The sequence below is a fragment of the Durio zibethinus genome, chromosome 1 (genome assembly GCF_047325235.1).
Source record: "Durio zibethinus cultivar Kanyao isolate XHJ-2024 chromosome 1, ASM4732523v1, whole genome shotgun sequence".
In the NCBI taxonomy this organism is placed as follows: Eukaryota; Viridiplantae; Streptophyta; class Magnoliopsida; order Malvales; family Malvaceae; genus Durio; species Durio zibethinus.
The window spans coordinates 10005185-10020000 of record NC_143162.1 but is presented as its reverse complement, the minus strand read 5'-3'; the positions used below and the strand labels follow the sequence as shown (position 1 = coordinate 10020000).

The 14816-nt window shown below is 30.3% G+C and overlaps 1 protein-coding gene across 1 annotated transcript in view; it reads right to left on the bottom strand.

Moving 5' to 3' along the window:
* The window catches only part of LOC111312085 (histone-lysine N-methyltransferase ATXR3-like protein), a 3466-nt gene extending 3299 nt beyond the window's left edge, over positions 1-167 (bottom strand). Inside the window, exon 1 of the mRNA XM_022912061.2 lies at positions 1-167. This exon is cut by the window's left edge and continues 683 nt beyond it. Within this exon, the coding sequence (XP_022767796.1) occupies positions 1-17 (17 nt within the window). The 5' untranslated portion in view covers positions 18-167.
* Between the last annotated feature and the right edge of the window lie 14649 nt (positions 168-14816).

Here is a 14816-nt window from a genome sequence, read left to right as displayed (position 1 = left end):
AAGTTGATTGAAGCCATTGGGAAAGGTTACAGCCTTTTGAGGATTTTACTTTCCAAAGGGTATAGGGTTTTGGTGAAGTGTCGAAGGAGAGAGAGGGTGCTTTATTGACTGAAATATTGGGAAGTGGAGGAGTTTACGAGGACTGACGGAGTGAGTTTTTCCGAGATAGGGTGAAGGAGGGAGAGCGTGCTTTATTGATAAAAGGTCTTGAGATTTGAGGCCCAAACATTTTATGCTGATCCGATCCAAAATACATAAAATTTTTTGGCCTGAAAATTATAGGCTACTGGACTCTGAACTGGCCCATAAAAGGAATATTTACAATTTTATTTTTTTAAGCAAGAGTTTGTTAATGATTTCATATTATTTTTAAATAATCAAACACGAGATATACAATTATTCATCCAAACACTTGTTTGCTAAGAAGTTGATTTTATTGTAACCCCATTGTACATGATAGAACGGTTTACTTGATGAGAAATTAATCGATATTTTAAACTTTACAAGTGGTATTAAAAATGCAAATTTAACTTGAAACAAAAAATCATACACTACAAGAAAATAATTCAATATTAATGAAATATTAGCGATGGAATAATGATAGACTAGTGACATATATCGGTTTAGGGTAATTTTGTTTTTTGTGACAAATGTTCATTGCTAATTGTCTATTACTATTGATGGACTATAAATCCTGTTGTAAACACTTATTTTTAGGTCAAGTTGAATCTTGATCCACGAATTAGGGTTTGGCAGATCTTTGACCCGTTTTCTATTGTTGTGTTTGGATAAAGAATAGATAAAAATAAAAGAATAAAAAATAAATAAAAACAAAGTTTTAGTCCTAACAAAACTCTAAGATAAGAAGGTTTGAATTCTAAAACTGTGATAAAAATGATTTTTTTTTTAAAACCAAGATAAATGAATGAATATGATAGGGTTTTTTTTTAAAGGAGATCTTAATTTTTGAATTTTCGATTGATCTTGTGCTAATCCCTATATAAACCATTAATCACACAACCAAAGAGAAAGATAAATAGTAAGAACAAGGAGAGCATGAGAGTAATAAAAAATTTTCAAAAAAGTTTTTAATGGAAAAAAATTATTCAAAGTTTTTTTTTGGAATTGTGAAAGTGGGATTTAGCATTGCTAGAAAGATTTTGGAAGGCAAAAGGTTGATTTGGAAATTTTTATGAGATTTTTTTTTTTTTGAGAATTGTCTGGAGATTTTAGAATCTGATTAAATTTTTCAACAAAAATTCAAACTTTTCAGTAGTTTTCCAGCGATAAACTTAGTTTTCGGCATCATTACCAGACTTTGGTGGTCTTTTCTAAAAACTGGTGGCTTTTTAACAAATTTACCTAGTTTTCGATGTTAAAGTTCTAGAAACCGGTGGAAGCTTATCCAATTCTTCATTTTCTAAAGAGAGAGATGGAGAAAAGAGGAAGAGGAAAGAGAAAGTAAGGAAAGTTTGAGAAAAAAATTAAAATATAAGGGTTTTATATTGCACGAGAATGACGTCGTTTTGGGTTTAAAATGAACCACGACTCACATGTTTTCCATTTTAAAAGCTTGACCCATTTCACTTGACCAGACAAACTGCACTAATGTTAAGCCAATTGAGCCACTAAGTCAAGTTTGATCTGCATCCCTCCAGCCAGTTTATTCTTTTGCAACCGAGCCACTTTTCATTAGCCAAGTTGAGCCGAGGTTTTTATTCATTTATTTATTTGCTTATTTACTTATGTATTGGTTAAATTGATATTATTTATTTATTTATTTTGTGAATAAATATTCATTTAATTTCCAATGATTTTTTTTAAATAGCAATAATAAAATTTCAAAAAAGAGATTTTTTTTTTAGGAAATGTTGAAATATCAATTTTCCTTGAAAATGAAGATTTTAAAAAATGGATTTAAGAAAAGTTGAAGTATTAATTTCCTTAAAAATGAAAATTTAAAAAAATGTTTTGAGGAAAAATTGAAAATATCAATTTTTCTTAGAAATAAAAAAATTCAAAAAATATACTTCAAAAGAAATGTTTTTAAAGAAAAGTTGAAAGTATCAATTTTTCTTAAATAAAAAAAATTTTAAAAAAAGTTGAAAGTATCAATTTTCTTTAGAAAATAAAAATTTTTCAAAAAATGTATTTCAAAAGAAACGTTTTAAGGAAAAGTTAAAAATATCAATTTTTCTTAAATAAAAAAAAGAAAAGAGGTTTTAAGGAAAAGTTAAAGTATCAATTTTTCTTAAATAAAAATCTTCCTAATTAAAAAAAAAGTATTTAGGAAAAAGTTGAAGGCATTAATTTTTCCTTAGATAAAGGCATTAATTTTTTTAAAAAAATGAAATAAGAAAAGAAATCTTAGGAAAAAGTTGAAGTATTTCCTTGAAAATTTTTTAAATGTTAAACAATCCGACAGCGAAGTCTTTGTAAGAGAAACAATAGTTTTCTTATATACTTTTGAGGTGAGGGAGTTTTCTTAATTTTCTACCAAAAGTATTGGAGTTAATTAAGAACAATTTTCAATAATTAATTATCTGGTAAGATTTTTTTAGGCTTAATGGATAATACGAAATTAAGCTAGTACCATCCTTTGATGGGTGTTGTGAGGGTGCTATAACTTTCTTTACATGTAATCATACTCCTGAATCTAGTTCTAATTTTGTAAATATTGAATCTACCTTTTAAAGATACTTAAGTCAAACTTATGATTTCTTTTTAAAATAAGACAAATTCAGTTAAATGGCTAATCACACCTAAACAAAAAAGATTGGTGATTACTTTTTTACTCAAGTTTAGCAAATTTTTTGTGTCACTTATTCTGCTAAAAGTATTGGAGTAATTAAGAATAATTTTTAATAATTAATTATTTGTTAAGATATCAATTTGAGAGTCAAATTAGCAAATAAATTTGTGTTATCCAAAAGCTTAATAAAATTGGATTTTTTTTATAAAGATTTTTATTTATTCACTTATTCTATTTATTTATTTTGCTTACTATATCATTTATATGCATGTGCATAATATGAACTCTATACCCGAGCTTTATCCCTCTAGAAGGGAGTAAAGTACTTATGCTTTCGTGAGGTTTTAATGCCTTCGCAGTGGCTAGTGAAATACTCCCACTCAAATTGAACCTTTTCCACTTATAACCTGTAATTGGTGAGAATTGAGGTGCCTTATTAGTCTATGATGAATAATGATATAAGGAGCAATTTGACAACCATTAGATTTTTAACCTTGAACCACATATAATGAACCTTAGAAAAGCTTAACCTATAGTAAAGCCTTCCTTATAAAATTGACCAAAAGTTTAAGATTCATTATTTTTATTGTGTATGATATTCTAATTCATTTATTTTATTTTATTTTTCCTTATTCAGTTTGCTAACCAATATTTTCTTTTATCCAATTTGCATGATTTACACTCATATCATAAAGTTACATAAGGAATATTTTCTTGAAAAGATAGTCTTTAATAAAGAGTTTTTCATAGAGTTCACAGAACGACTAGTTTGCTCTTCATCTATATTAGCTCCCTACAAGTCACCGAATAAGGTAAAAGCTTAGTCATGAAAGATCCAACAAAAGGAGGGAGATTGTCTACTAGTTGACCATGCTCTACATTGCTAACAAGATATCTATTCTTCTTAAACAGAATAATCTAAAAGACTTAATTGATGTATGGAAAAAGATAAGCCTATCAAGACAAAGGATTTTAGCTAGAAACATGGACACATATCACACCTTCTTACGGTGAATGTTGAGAATCAATTAATTAGAGCTACAATTCAATTTTGGGATCCTTTATACAAGTGTTTCATTTTTAATAAGGTTGATATGAAACCAAACATTGAAAAATATTCAACTTTGCTGGGTTTGCACCTAAAGGCCTCTGATAGATATATGTCAGGAAACATAAGTCAAGATTTCATAAGAATTTGGCAAATCTTATGAGTGTAAACAAGGAGACTGTAGATTCGTATACAAAGAGAAAACAATGGCAAATATGCTTGCCATAGAAGTTTTTTCATGATTTCTTAGTGCAACACTCAAATTAGAGGTAAGGGTTAGATGTGTTTACCTTAACCATATATGGAATGGTTTTTTTTTTTTTCGAAGGTTTTGGCCTACATTGAGATAGCAGTGATTGACTTCTTTGAAAGTGTGGTAATTGGCTACAACCCTTAATGATAATATTGGTAGAGACTATTAGATCATTGAGTTATTGTCGCCAGAACGGAAAGCATTTCACAGGTTATATATAGCTATTGTATCTATGGATGAAAACTCACTTTGAGTGTAAGAAAGTGCATTCTCGAAGCTTTATTTCAATAATTGAGCTCTAATTAAATAATTTTATGAAAGCAAGTGGCCAGAGCAAAAGTTTAAAAAAGAGTGGGTGCTTTTTCTTACAAAGGCTGACGAGTATTGAGGTAAAATAGTTGGTCCCATGGATAAATCAAAAACCCATGTTACATTAGTATAAAGAGGAGATAGTGGTTCCACTTTTGGGTCTATGAAAAGCAACAAGTTATGCACCACTTATAGTGAGTAGACAGTTTAGGGTAAAGCAGTTCGTTTCCATGACATATAAACTTCATCAATAAGATTTTTCTTACAATGAGTCGAAGGTATTTCAGAAGATTAAAGATATGATTAAAGCATAGAAAAATCTCTAAAAGGTTAATCCTGGAACTTTCACCGATAAAGTCACTCATGGGTACTTGGTTGGAAAGCAAGATAAGAAAAAGAATTTGTATTCACTCCTAAAGACTTTCAACAACCATTGGATGAAAGCTTAAAGAAATGCCATTGAATTAAAGCTTGTGAAAAAGGAGTTTGAGGCTAAAAGAGATAAGCTAAAGCAAGAGATCCAAAAACTTTAAGAGAAGAAAGATGAATGGAAGGATAGAGTTGAAAAATAAGAAGTTAAGGTTTGAAAGGTTGCTAGAGAGCGCGACACAATTGTTAAAGACCTATCAGAGTTGCACTAAGAACATAAGAGGTTATGTGTGAAGGTAAAAGTCAAGAAAATAACAATTGTTAAGTTGACTGATGAGAACAAGTGATTGAAGTAGAAATATGCTGAGTTGAAGGAAGAAAGTACCTAAATGCAAACAAAAAATAACATGCTAAATAGTTACAAAAACAAGTTGAGGCAAAGACTGAATGAACAAGAAGACTACATTGCTGTATTGGTTAGAGAGTATAAAAAATTATCATACCAATTATGGAATGGTAAAAGGGAAAACTTCAGAAGATAGAGGTATATTAAGCACTTGACAACCCAAATTTGCAAAAGGGTATGCAAGGTAAGAGAAATGGTTAAAGAGCCAAAAGCACTGACACAAGTGGTAATCCCAATAAGAAAACATAGGCAGCATTTGCTGAATTTCATTGAGGAATTAAAGGATCAATATGAGTAGATTAAATGATTCTATGGTTATAATTCTACGATGATAAATTTCATGTAAACAAAGTTCTTGGAATAAATGAAATCTTTTTGTTTAAACATTGTTCTAAGGGAAATATTTTTTACATGCATGCATTTTCATTCATTACATTTAACATCTTAGGTTTTCATGACAAAACCATATACTTGATCACGAACAAGGCAAATGGAAAAAGAATAAAATAATCATATGGATAGGATTGAGAAAGCTTAAGAAAAGTTGAAAAAGAAGTTTGCAGATACGATGAAGATGCTAAAAAAATTGGTTAAGGGTAAGATGGTAAAAGAAACCCCCAATTCAAATGAAAGACAAAACATCATGGATCTTCTATACCCATCTGGGTTTGGTCTAATCAAGGTCAAGCTTCTCAAGATGTTTAGGCCCTACACATGCCATTTTTTAGGCATATGCATACATTTATCCTGAGATGCCATATTATAGCTACACTAACCCCACATTTAGGGCAAATGTAACTAACCTAATTAATGTCCCTAATTTTGATGACCTTAAAGAGAAGAAGATGTTGAAAATAAAAATCTTTAAAATGAATATTTTAAAGAAGAGAGTTTGAGCTATTGAAGGAATAGATTATTTTGATTCATGGGTACAGTCAGACTATGCTTGTCCTAGATATGGTTATCATGCCAAAGTTTTAAGTTTCTAAATTTGAAAAATACAATGGGACTAAATGTTCAGTAACTTATATTATGATATATTGCTATAAAATGACCGTTCATGCTTATTATAAGAAACTCTTAATGCATGTGTTTTATGGTAGCCTTATAGGCTCTATTACTAGATAGTATGTGTAGTTGGATCGAGTCCGTATCCATTCTTCGAATGATTTGGCAAAGGTATTTATCACCCAATATATACACATAATGGACTTGGCTCCTAATCGCCTCTCCTTACAAAGTATGAAAAATAAGGCAATAGAAAATTTCAAGTAATAAGCCCAAAGATGAAGGGATGTTGCTACCCAAGTCCAACCATCCCTTATAGAAAGAGGTAACAATGCTCTTTGTCAATACTCTTAAGCTTTTCTATTATAAAAAACTAATAAAGAATGCCATTAAAAACATTATTGATATGATTATTTCAGGTGAGATGATAGAGAATGCCATTAAGAATGATAAATTAGATAGAAAAAAGATGATTGGTGTAAAAAAAATAGCCCACCTAAGAAGAAAGAAGGAAAAACTTATGCTATAAGTTATGAAAACCAACAGTTTAGAGGTTATGTTCTTTTTTTAACCAACCCATGTACCTAACTCAAGTAACTTTTACCCATTACCCATATCAGCCATTATACCAGTAGATTTACCAACCAATTTTTCAACCATAAATACTCGTTTATGTATACAACTCATTCACTATACCTTAAGCAAGTTTTGTTTCTAAACCAAATACCCTGTAAAACAATTCAAAAGGACCATGAAATAATTAGGATAAAGTCATATTTGACCCTATGCCCATGCTTTATGCAAATTTACTCTCATAATTTATGAAGAAACATTTAGTAGCCTTTGTCCTCATAGACCTTGTGAAACTATCTTTTTTTGAATGGTATAACTCAAATGCCCATTGTGATTACTATTATGGAGTTACAAGCTATTCTACTGAGAATTGTACTTTTTTGAAACATAAAACACAAAGCTTGATTAAAAAAATGATAAGCTTTGAAAAAGAAAGGGTATCTAATGTCAGTGGTAATCCTTTGCTAACCCACACTAGAGCAATAATCAATGTCATACATAAAAATAAAGTTAGCCAGATCAAGAGAAGAGTAGATGAGATCAAAACTTATTTAGCTAAAGTGTTTGATGCCTTGTTTGAGGTGGAGATATTGTAACCATTAGATCCATGTATTTATCATGGAGAACATAATCTAACTCAAATGTGTAAATACCATAAGAGAGCTATATGTTATTTGATTGAAGATTATGGCCAGTTTTGTTGAGTATTGCAAAAGCTGATGAATTCATTCCAAGTTGAGTTTTATGAAGATGAAAAGAGCTTGAGAAATGCGAAAGATTCCACTATGGATTAGACTCCAAGATTTGCCCTAAAACTAGTAACAGTATATTATAAGAAGTCAAAGCTAGTGGAGAACCAGCCTACCTCTAAACCAATTATAACCTTTAAAGTCTCTAGTCCTTTCTCGTACTAAAGTAACAAAGGGGTATTGTGAAAATACAACTATGATGTTGTAATGCCAAGATTAAATAGTGAAGAAACTTTGAACAATCTTGATGTTGCAAACATAGCTGGTGAGGGTGACATGACTAGAAATGGAATGTGTTATTCTTAAAAAATGTTAGAGAAAGTTAGGAAGGAAAAAGTAAAAGTTGGAGAAGAAAAAAGGAACAAAAAAGATTATGTAATAATGCCAATTCAAAAATACTAGAAATCTATTTATGAAAAAGAAGCATATGAGTTCTTGAGGTTAATTAAACATAGCAAGTATAGTGTGGTGGGGCAGTTGAACAAAATGCTGGCTAAAATCTCATTTTTGTCACTATTATTGAATTTAGAGCTTCACCGTTATACTTTATTAAAAGTATTGAATTAGGCATACGTATCTCATATCGTATCTATGAAATAAGTAAATAATCTTGTAGGGAATCTAGTAGCCTTAAACTATATTACTTTTAATGATAATAAGATCCCTTCAAAAGGGAAAGAAAGCATAAAGGCTATTTATGTTACTATTAGATATAAAAGCCATACGATCGCAAAGGTTCTTTTTTTATAATGACTATGTAATTAATGTAATGCCTATGTCCACTCTGGTTAGGTTACCTATTGATATGTCCTATATGAGAACTAGCCATATGGTTGTTAGAGCTTTTGATAGAGCCAGGTGTGAAGTAGTAGGTGACATTGAAATACAATTACAAATTGAGCCATATGATTTCAATGTTAAGTTTCAAGTGATGGATATCTCACCATTATATAGTTCTTTATTAGGTAGACCATGGATCCATATGACAAGTGTTGTCTCATCCTTATTACATTAGAAAATAAAATTCATTGTTGATGGAAATCTGGTGTGTATGTGTCAAGAAAAGAAGATCTGCTTATGACTCAACCACTAAACACCCTATATGTGGAAGCTACAGATAAAGCCTTAGAATGTTTTTACTAATCTTTTAAACTTGTTAATGCAACTTATGTTAGTAAAAGATCTAGATTATATACACCACAATTGTTAGCGACTATCAAGATGGTTGTCAAATAAACAGTTGGGAAAGGTTGGCATCTCGGAAGAGGACTAGGAAAAAAGTAGCAGGGAATTCAGAAACTACCAATTGTGATTAACAACAAAAAAAAGGTTTGGCTTAGGGTACAAGCTTATGAAAATGGACAAGAAAAAGATGATAGAAGACAAGAAAGAGAGAATGATGGCTAAATTTAGAGGATAAGAGTTGGAATAAAAAAAATGATGAACCCCTATCTTTATGACACTTTCCAATCAAGAGGATGTATTTATCTTAAAGATGATAATCAAAATGTTAAGTTGGAGGAATTTTTTTCTAAGTTTACCATCTAAGTGATCAAAAGAGAGGTGATTGATAGTCAAGATAGAGAATTATTCGTGTATCCAACCCTACTAGGTTCAGAATTGAAGAATTAGGAGAACATGGAGCTGCCTATTGTCCTTGAATCTTTTCAAAAAGTTATATAGTGAATAAAACTCTTATGCTTTTGCCCAAAAGTATTAGGATATTTTTATGTATGGGCCATTCATTTTCATTTCAATAAAAGATCAATGTGATGCATTTTCATTTCTTCTTTCCATTTTTTTATTCTCATTCTATACATCTTGTCAATATTTTTTTATTACTTTTAGGTACCTAAATAATAAATATGAAGATAATCATGATAGTAACCAAGGGTTTAACTTTGAAAATCCAATCTATATTGATGAACATGATAGTGAAGAGGATTCAAATGATGATACTATACCTCTTGATCTAGTAAAATTTATGGAGTAAGAGAAAAAAACCAATTGAACCTTACTGAGAAAGTACAAATTTAGTAAATCTAAGAGATGATAATAATAAAAAAAAGTTAAAATGGGCATGTCATTACCTTTAAATGATAGGTAGAGATTAAAAGAATTACTCTATGAATATATAGATGCTTTATGTGTGGTTTAACCAAGCATGCTTGGACTCAATACTGAAATAGTAAAGCATAAATTTCCTTTGAAGCTAGAGTGTAAGTCGGTGTAACAGAAGCTAAGACGAATAAAGCCTAAAATAGTTTGATGCAAGTTTTTTAAAGGTGGCTAAGTATCCAAAGTGGGTAGCAAACATAGTCTTTATCCCAGAGAAAGATGAAAAGGTTCGAATGTGTGTTGATTACCATGATTTGAATAAGGCAAGCTTAAAGGATAACTTTCCTTTGTCTCATATCGATACTTTAGTATATAATATAGCCAGACATTCGATATTTTCTTTTATGGATGAATTTTTAGGGTACAACCAAATTAGAATGGCTAGGGATGACATGGCGAAAACCACTTTTGTAATTATGTAGGGAATATTTTGTTACAAGGTGATACCTTTTGGGTTGAAAAATGTTAGGGCAACTTACCAAAAAGCTATTGTAACTCTCTTTTATGATATGATACATAAGAAAATAAAAATGCATGTGGATCATATGATTACAAAATCTAAGGAAAGAAAAGATCATGTTGCCCACCTCAAGAAATTGTTCAAAAGGTTGAAAAAATTTTAGCTTAAATTGAATCCATCTAAATACACATTTGGGGCTAAGTTTGAGCAAGTATTGGGTTTTGTAGTCAGTAAAAGGGGAACAAAGGTAGATCCTGATAAAATACAAGCTATCCAAAATCTATCACCTCTATGCACACCAAAAGAATACAAGGTTTCTTAGGAAGATTGAATTGCATCTCTCGATTCATTTTTTAGGTCATTCTTAAATGTGATATTATCTTTAAACTTCTTTGTAAACATAACTCTGGCAAATAGGATGATGAATGTCAGAAAGCTTTCATCAAATTTAAAGAGTATCTGTCAAATTTGTCTATGCCAGTGCCACTTATTCCAAAAAAACCATTGATTTTATATTTAATAGTGAATGAAAGCTCGATGAGATGTGTACCAGGGCAACAAGATGAAACAAGTAGGAAAGAGTAAGCTATTTACTATTTAAGCTAGAAATTCCCTAACATGAGTCAAAGTATTCCTTATTTAAAAAAATGTGTTGCATCTTAACTTGGACAATCTGTTGGCTTAGGCAATATATGCTATATCATATCACGTGGCTTATAGCAAAATTGGATCCTCTTAAATACGTTTTTAAAAAATTTTCTTTATTTGAAAGAATCGCTCAATGGCAAGTAATGCTTTTTGAATGTGATATCATTTATATGACTAATAAAGTAATTAAAAGGAGTGTCATAGCTGACTTTTTGATGGAATGAGCTATTAATGATTATGAGCCAATGAAGCTTGATTTTTCATATGATGACCTAATGGTTGTTTCTTAAGTTGATAAAGAAAAACCTATTAAGAAGCCTTGGAAGATGTACTTTGATAAAGCTATAAATACTTTAGGACATAGAAATGGAGCAATCATGATATCTTTAGAAGGAAATTATGTCCCTTTTACAACAAGACTAAACTTCAATTGCACTAATACTATGGCTAAATACAAAGCTTGTGTTGTGGGCTTACAAGCTACAATTGAAAGAAAAATCAAAATATTAGAAGTTTATGGAGACTAAGCCATGGTTATCTACCAATTAAAAAGAGAATGGAATTCAAGGGATGCAAAGCCAATTAAATACAACAAATATATCACTGACTTGGTTAAATAGTTTGAAAAAGCTCAATTTGAACATCTACCTAGAGAAAAGAATCAAATTGCTAATGCTTTAGCCACAATGGTAGCTATGACCAAGGTGAAGATAGATATTGAGATTCAACCCTTTAAGCTTGATGTGAAAGACTTATTGGTGCATTACTCAAATGTTGAAAAAGAGGTCAATAGAAAGTCGTGTTATCAAGATCTAGTTCTCCTAAGATGTGTAAGTGTAATAGAGGCACGAAATATTCTTCAAAAAGTTCATGATGAGGTTTGTGATGCTCAAACAAATGGCCATATGATGGCAAGATAAATTATGAGGGTGAGGTATTATTGGTCGACAATGGAATGTAATTGCATAGATTATGCTAGGAAATGCCATACATGCCAAATCTATGTAGATAAAATACATGCCCCTTTAAATGCTTTACATGTAGTAGCATCTCCATAGCCATTTTTTATGTAAGGCATGGATGTCATCGACCCATCACATCGAAGGCTTCAAATGGACATAGGTTTATTTTTATAATGATTGATTATTTCACAAATAAGTTGAAGTTGCATAATATGCCATTGTAACCTAATTAGTGGTATATAAGTTCATTAAGAAAGAAGTAATATGTAGATATGGGCTCCTAAAGAAGATTATTTTAAATAACACCAAGAATCTTAATAATAAGATGATGAAAGAGATATGTGCCTACTTTAAGATTAAGTATCATAATTAGGTACTTTACCATCTAAAATTGAATAGGGTAGTAGAAGCAGCAATACAAATGTTAAAAAAATTCTTGAGAAGATGATCAAGGCCTATAAAGATTGACATGAAAAGTTATTTTTTGCTTTATATGCTTATCAAACATTACTATGTACCTCTACTGAGACAGTCTCATTTTCTTTGATTTATGGGATGGAAGTTGTGTTGCCAATGGAAGTAAAAATTTCATCTTTAAGAATTCTAAGGGACGTTGGTTTAGAAAAAGCTGAATGGATTTAAGCATTATGAGTAATTGAATTTTATTAAAAAAAAAAGACTAATAGTGCTATGTCATGGTCAACTATACCAAAAAAGAATGATGCAACACACGATAAGAAAGTTTTGTCTCGATGTTTCATAAAGGAGAGTTGGTTTTGAAGATAATTCTCTTAAATCAACATGACAATAAAAGAAAATGGACTCCAAATTTGAAAAGTTCATATGTTGTTAAAAGAGTTTTCTTGGGAGGAGCTTTAATCTTGACAAAAATGGATGGAAAAGATTTGCCCAATCCAATAAATTCAGATGCTGTGAAGAAGTATTTTTTTTAACAAAAAAAATTGAAAAATAACAAAATGAAAAAATGAAAATGAAAAAGAAGGGCTTAAATTGAAAACTCATAAAGGGCGATTTGAGTTAAAGGAAGGATATCTAAGTTAAAAACTTGAAAATGCAACTTAGAAAATTAAGACACCACTTTTATAGCATAACAGGCAAGTGTGATTTGATGAACTCAAAAGAATCATGGACTTTAGTTGAATGGTTTTTAAGAAAAACTTTAGGTTACTTTGATTTATGATTATCTGATAGCCCACTTAAGCCAATCTTTAAAACCTATTTCCATGATTATTTATTCACTCGATAAATTTTATTTCTTTCTTGATGTCAACACTTACCACTTTTATATTATTCCTATTTTTCCCACTTACTTCTTTTTCGTTTATTCCCATATCTTGGTTAAAAGAAATAAGCAATTGCTTTACATCTATCATTATATTGAAATGATACTAAATTAACAAATAATAATATGAAAATTTTTTTCATTACTTTGAAAAGCTAAAAGTGGCATGGGTAAGTAAAATGAAAGCAATGGGAACCTAGTGGAATGTTGATATCAATTTTGCTAAAACTAAAAGACGAGGTTGCTTTGATTCATTAGTTAATTATGCTCAGAAGTTAAATGATCCACAACAGGCAAGTAAATGAAAATAGAAAAGGGCTTGGAACCTTTTTACCATAATCAAATAAGCTTGGCATTTCATAGTATTTCATGTATGCATTTTAGGAAAATTGGCATTTCATGGCATTTCATGTATGCATGTCAAGAAATTTGTTTTTGTAGGAAAATGTTTCAAAATCATAGCTGATTGAAATTTTCAAGAATGAAGTGGTATTTGTTTCAAATTTTGATATAACCTATACTAATGTATTTTGACTTAGTCCAGATTGTTTACTCTCAAATTTTGGTTCAATCCAAGTCATTTTGCTTTTAAATTTCAGCTTACGCCAAATCCTTCTTCAGCTTAGTCGAAGTTATCCATTTTAGACTTCAGTTTAATCCAAGTTATTTTGGTTTTGTATTTCGACTTACACCAAATCCTTTTTTAGCTTAGTCTAAGTTATTTATTTTAGACTACAGTTCAATCCAGGTCATGTTGTTTTTGAATTTCAACTTATGCTAAATCATTTTTTGGCTTAGTCCAAGTTGTTTATTTTAGACTTTGGTTTAATCCAGGTCATGTTGTTTTCGAATTTTGGCTTACACGAAGTCTTTTTCCAGTTTAGTCCAAGTTGGTCATTTTAGACTTTAGTTCAATCTAGGTCATGTCATTTTTTTTTTATTATTATAGCTTATGCCAAATCCTTTTCACTTTAGTCCAGATTGTTCGATTAGACTTTAGTTTAATCCAAGTCATTTTATTTTTGGATTTTAGCTTATGCCAAGTCCTTTTTTCCTTAGTCCGACTTGTTTATTCTTATACTTTGGTTCAATCCAAGTCATTTTGTCTCCAGACTTTAGCTTAGTCCAGGTCATGACATCTTCAGATTTGATTCTTTTTATTATTTTTACCTTTAAAAAAAAAGATGTTTTTTCTAGAGTAGGTCCATGACGGATGTCTATATCTTTACATAATTTTTATTTCACAAAAAGTATGCAAGAAGGCAACTGTAGATACCCATTTTTAGGTCAGGTTGAATCTTGATCCATGAATTAGATTTGATGGATCTTTGACCTGTTTCCTATTATTGTGTTTGGATAAATATTAGATAAAAATAAAAAGTCTTGACACCCCATTTTGTCCGGGAATATTTTTTTGGAATTAGCTTCAACTGTAATTGAGAGATTTTTGGGATTTAATTTCAGAATCAATTGGCATTAAAAATGATGTGGAGAGATTGTCATGATTTAACTTCATAATCAATTCACATTAAATTGATAAGGATAGATTTTGGGATTTAATTTCAGAATCAATTCTCATTAAAATGGAAATAAAATAAAGTCAGATTTAAGGGGGATTGATTGAGCATGAATTCCTATATAAATCTATGATCAAAGCAAAAGGGAAAAAAATTATGCAAAAACTTTTGAGAGAAAAGAGAGAAATTTGTTTAGCAACCAAAAGGTTTTAAGTTCAGGGTTTGGTTTGTTTAGATTTTCTAGAATTGGGATTTAGTGTTTTTGGATTTGAATTTCTGTAGGGTTTTGCATTCTAGGGATTCTTGGGTTTAGCTTTCTAGATAATTTGTTGGGTTCCTAG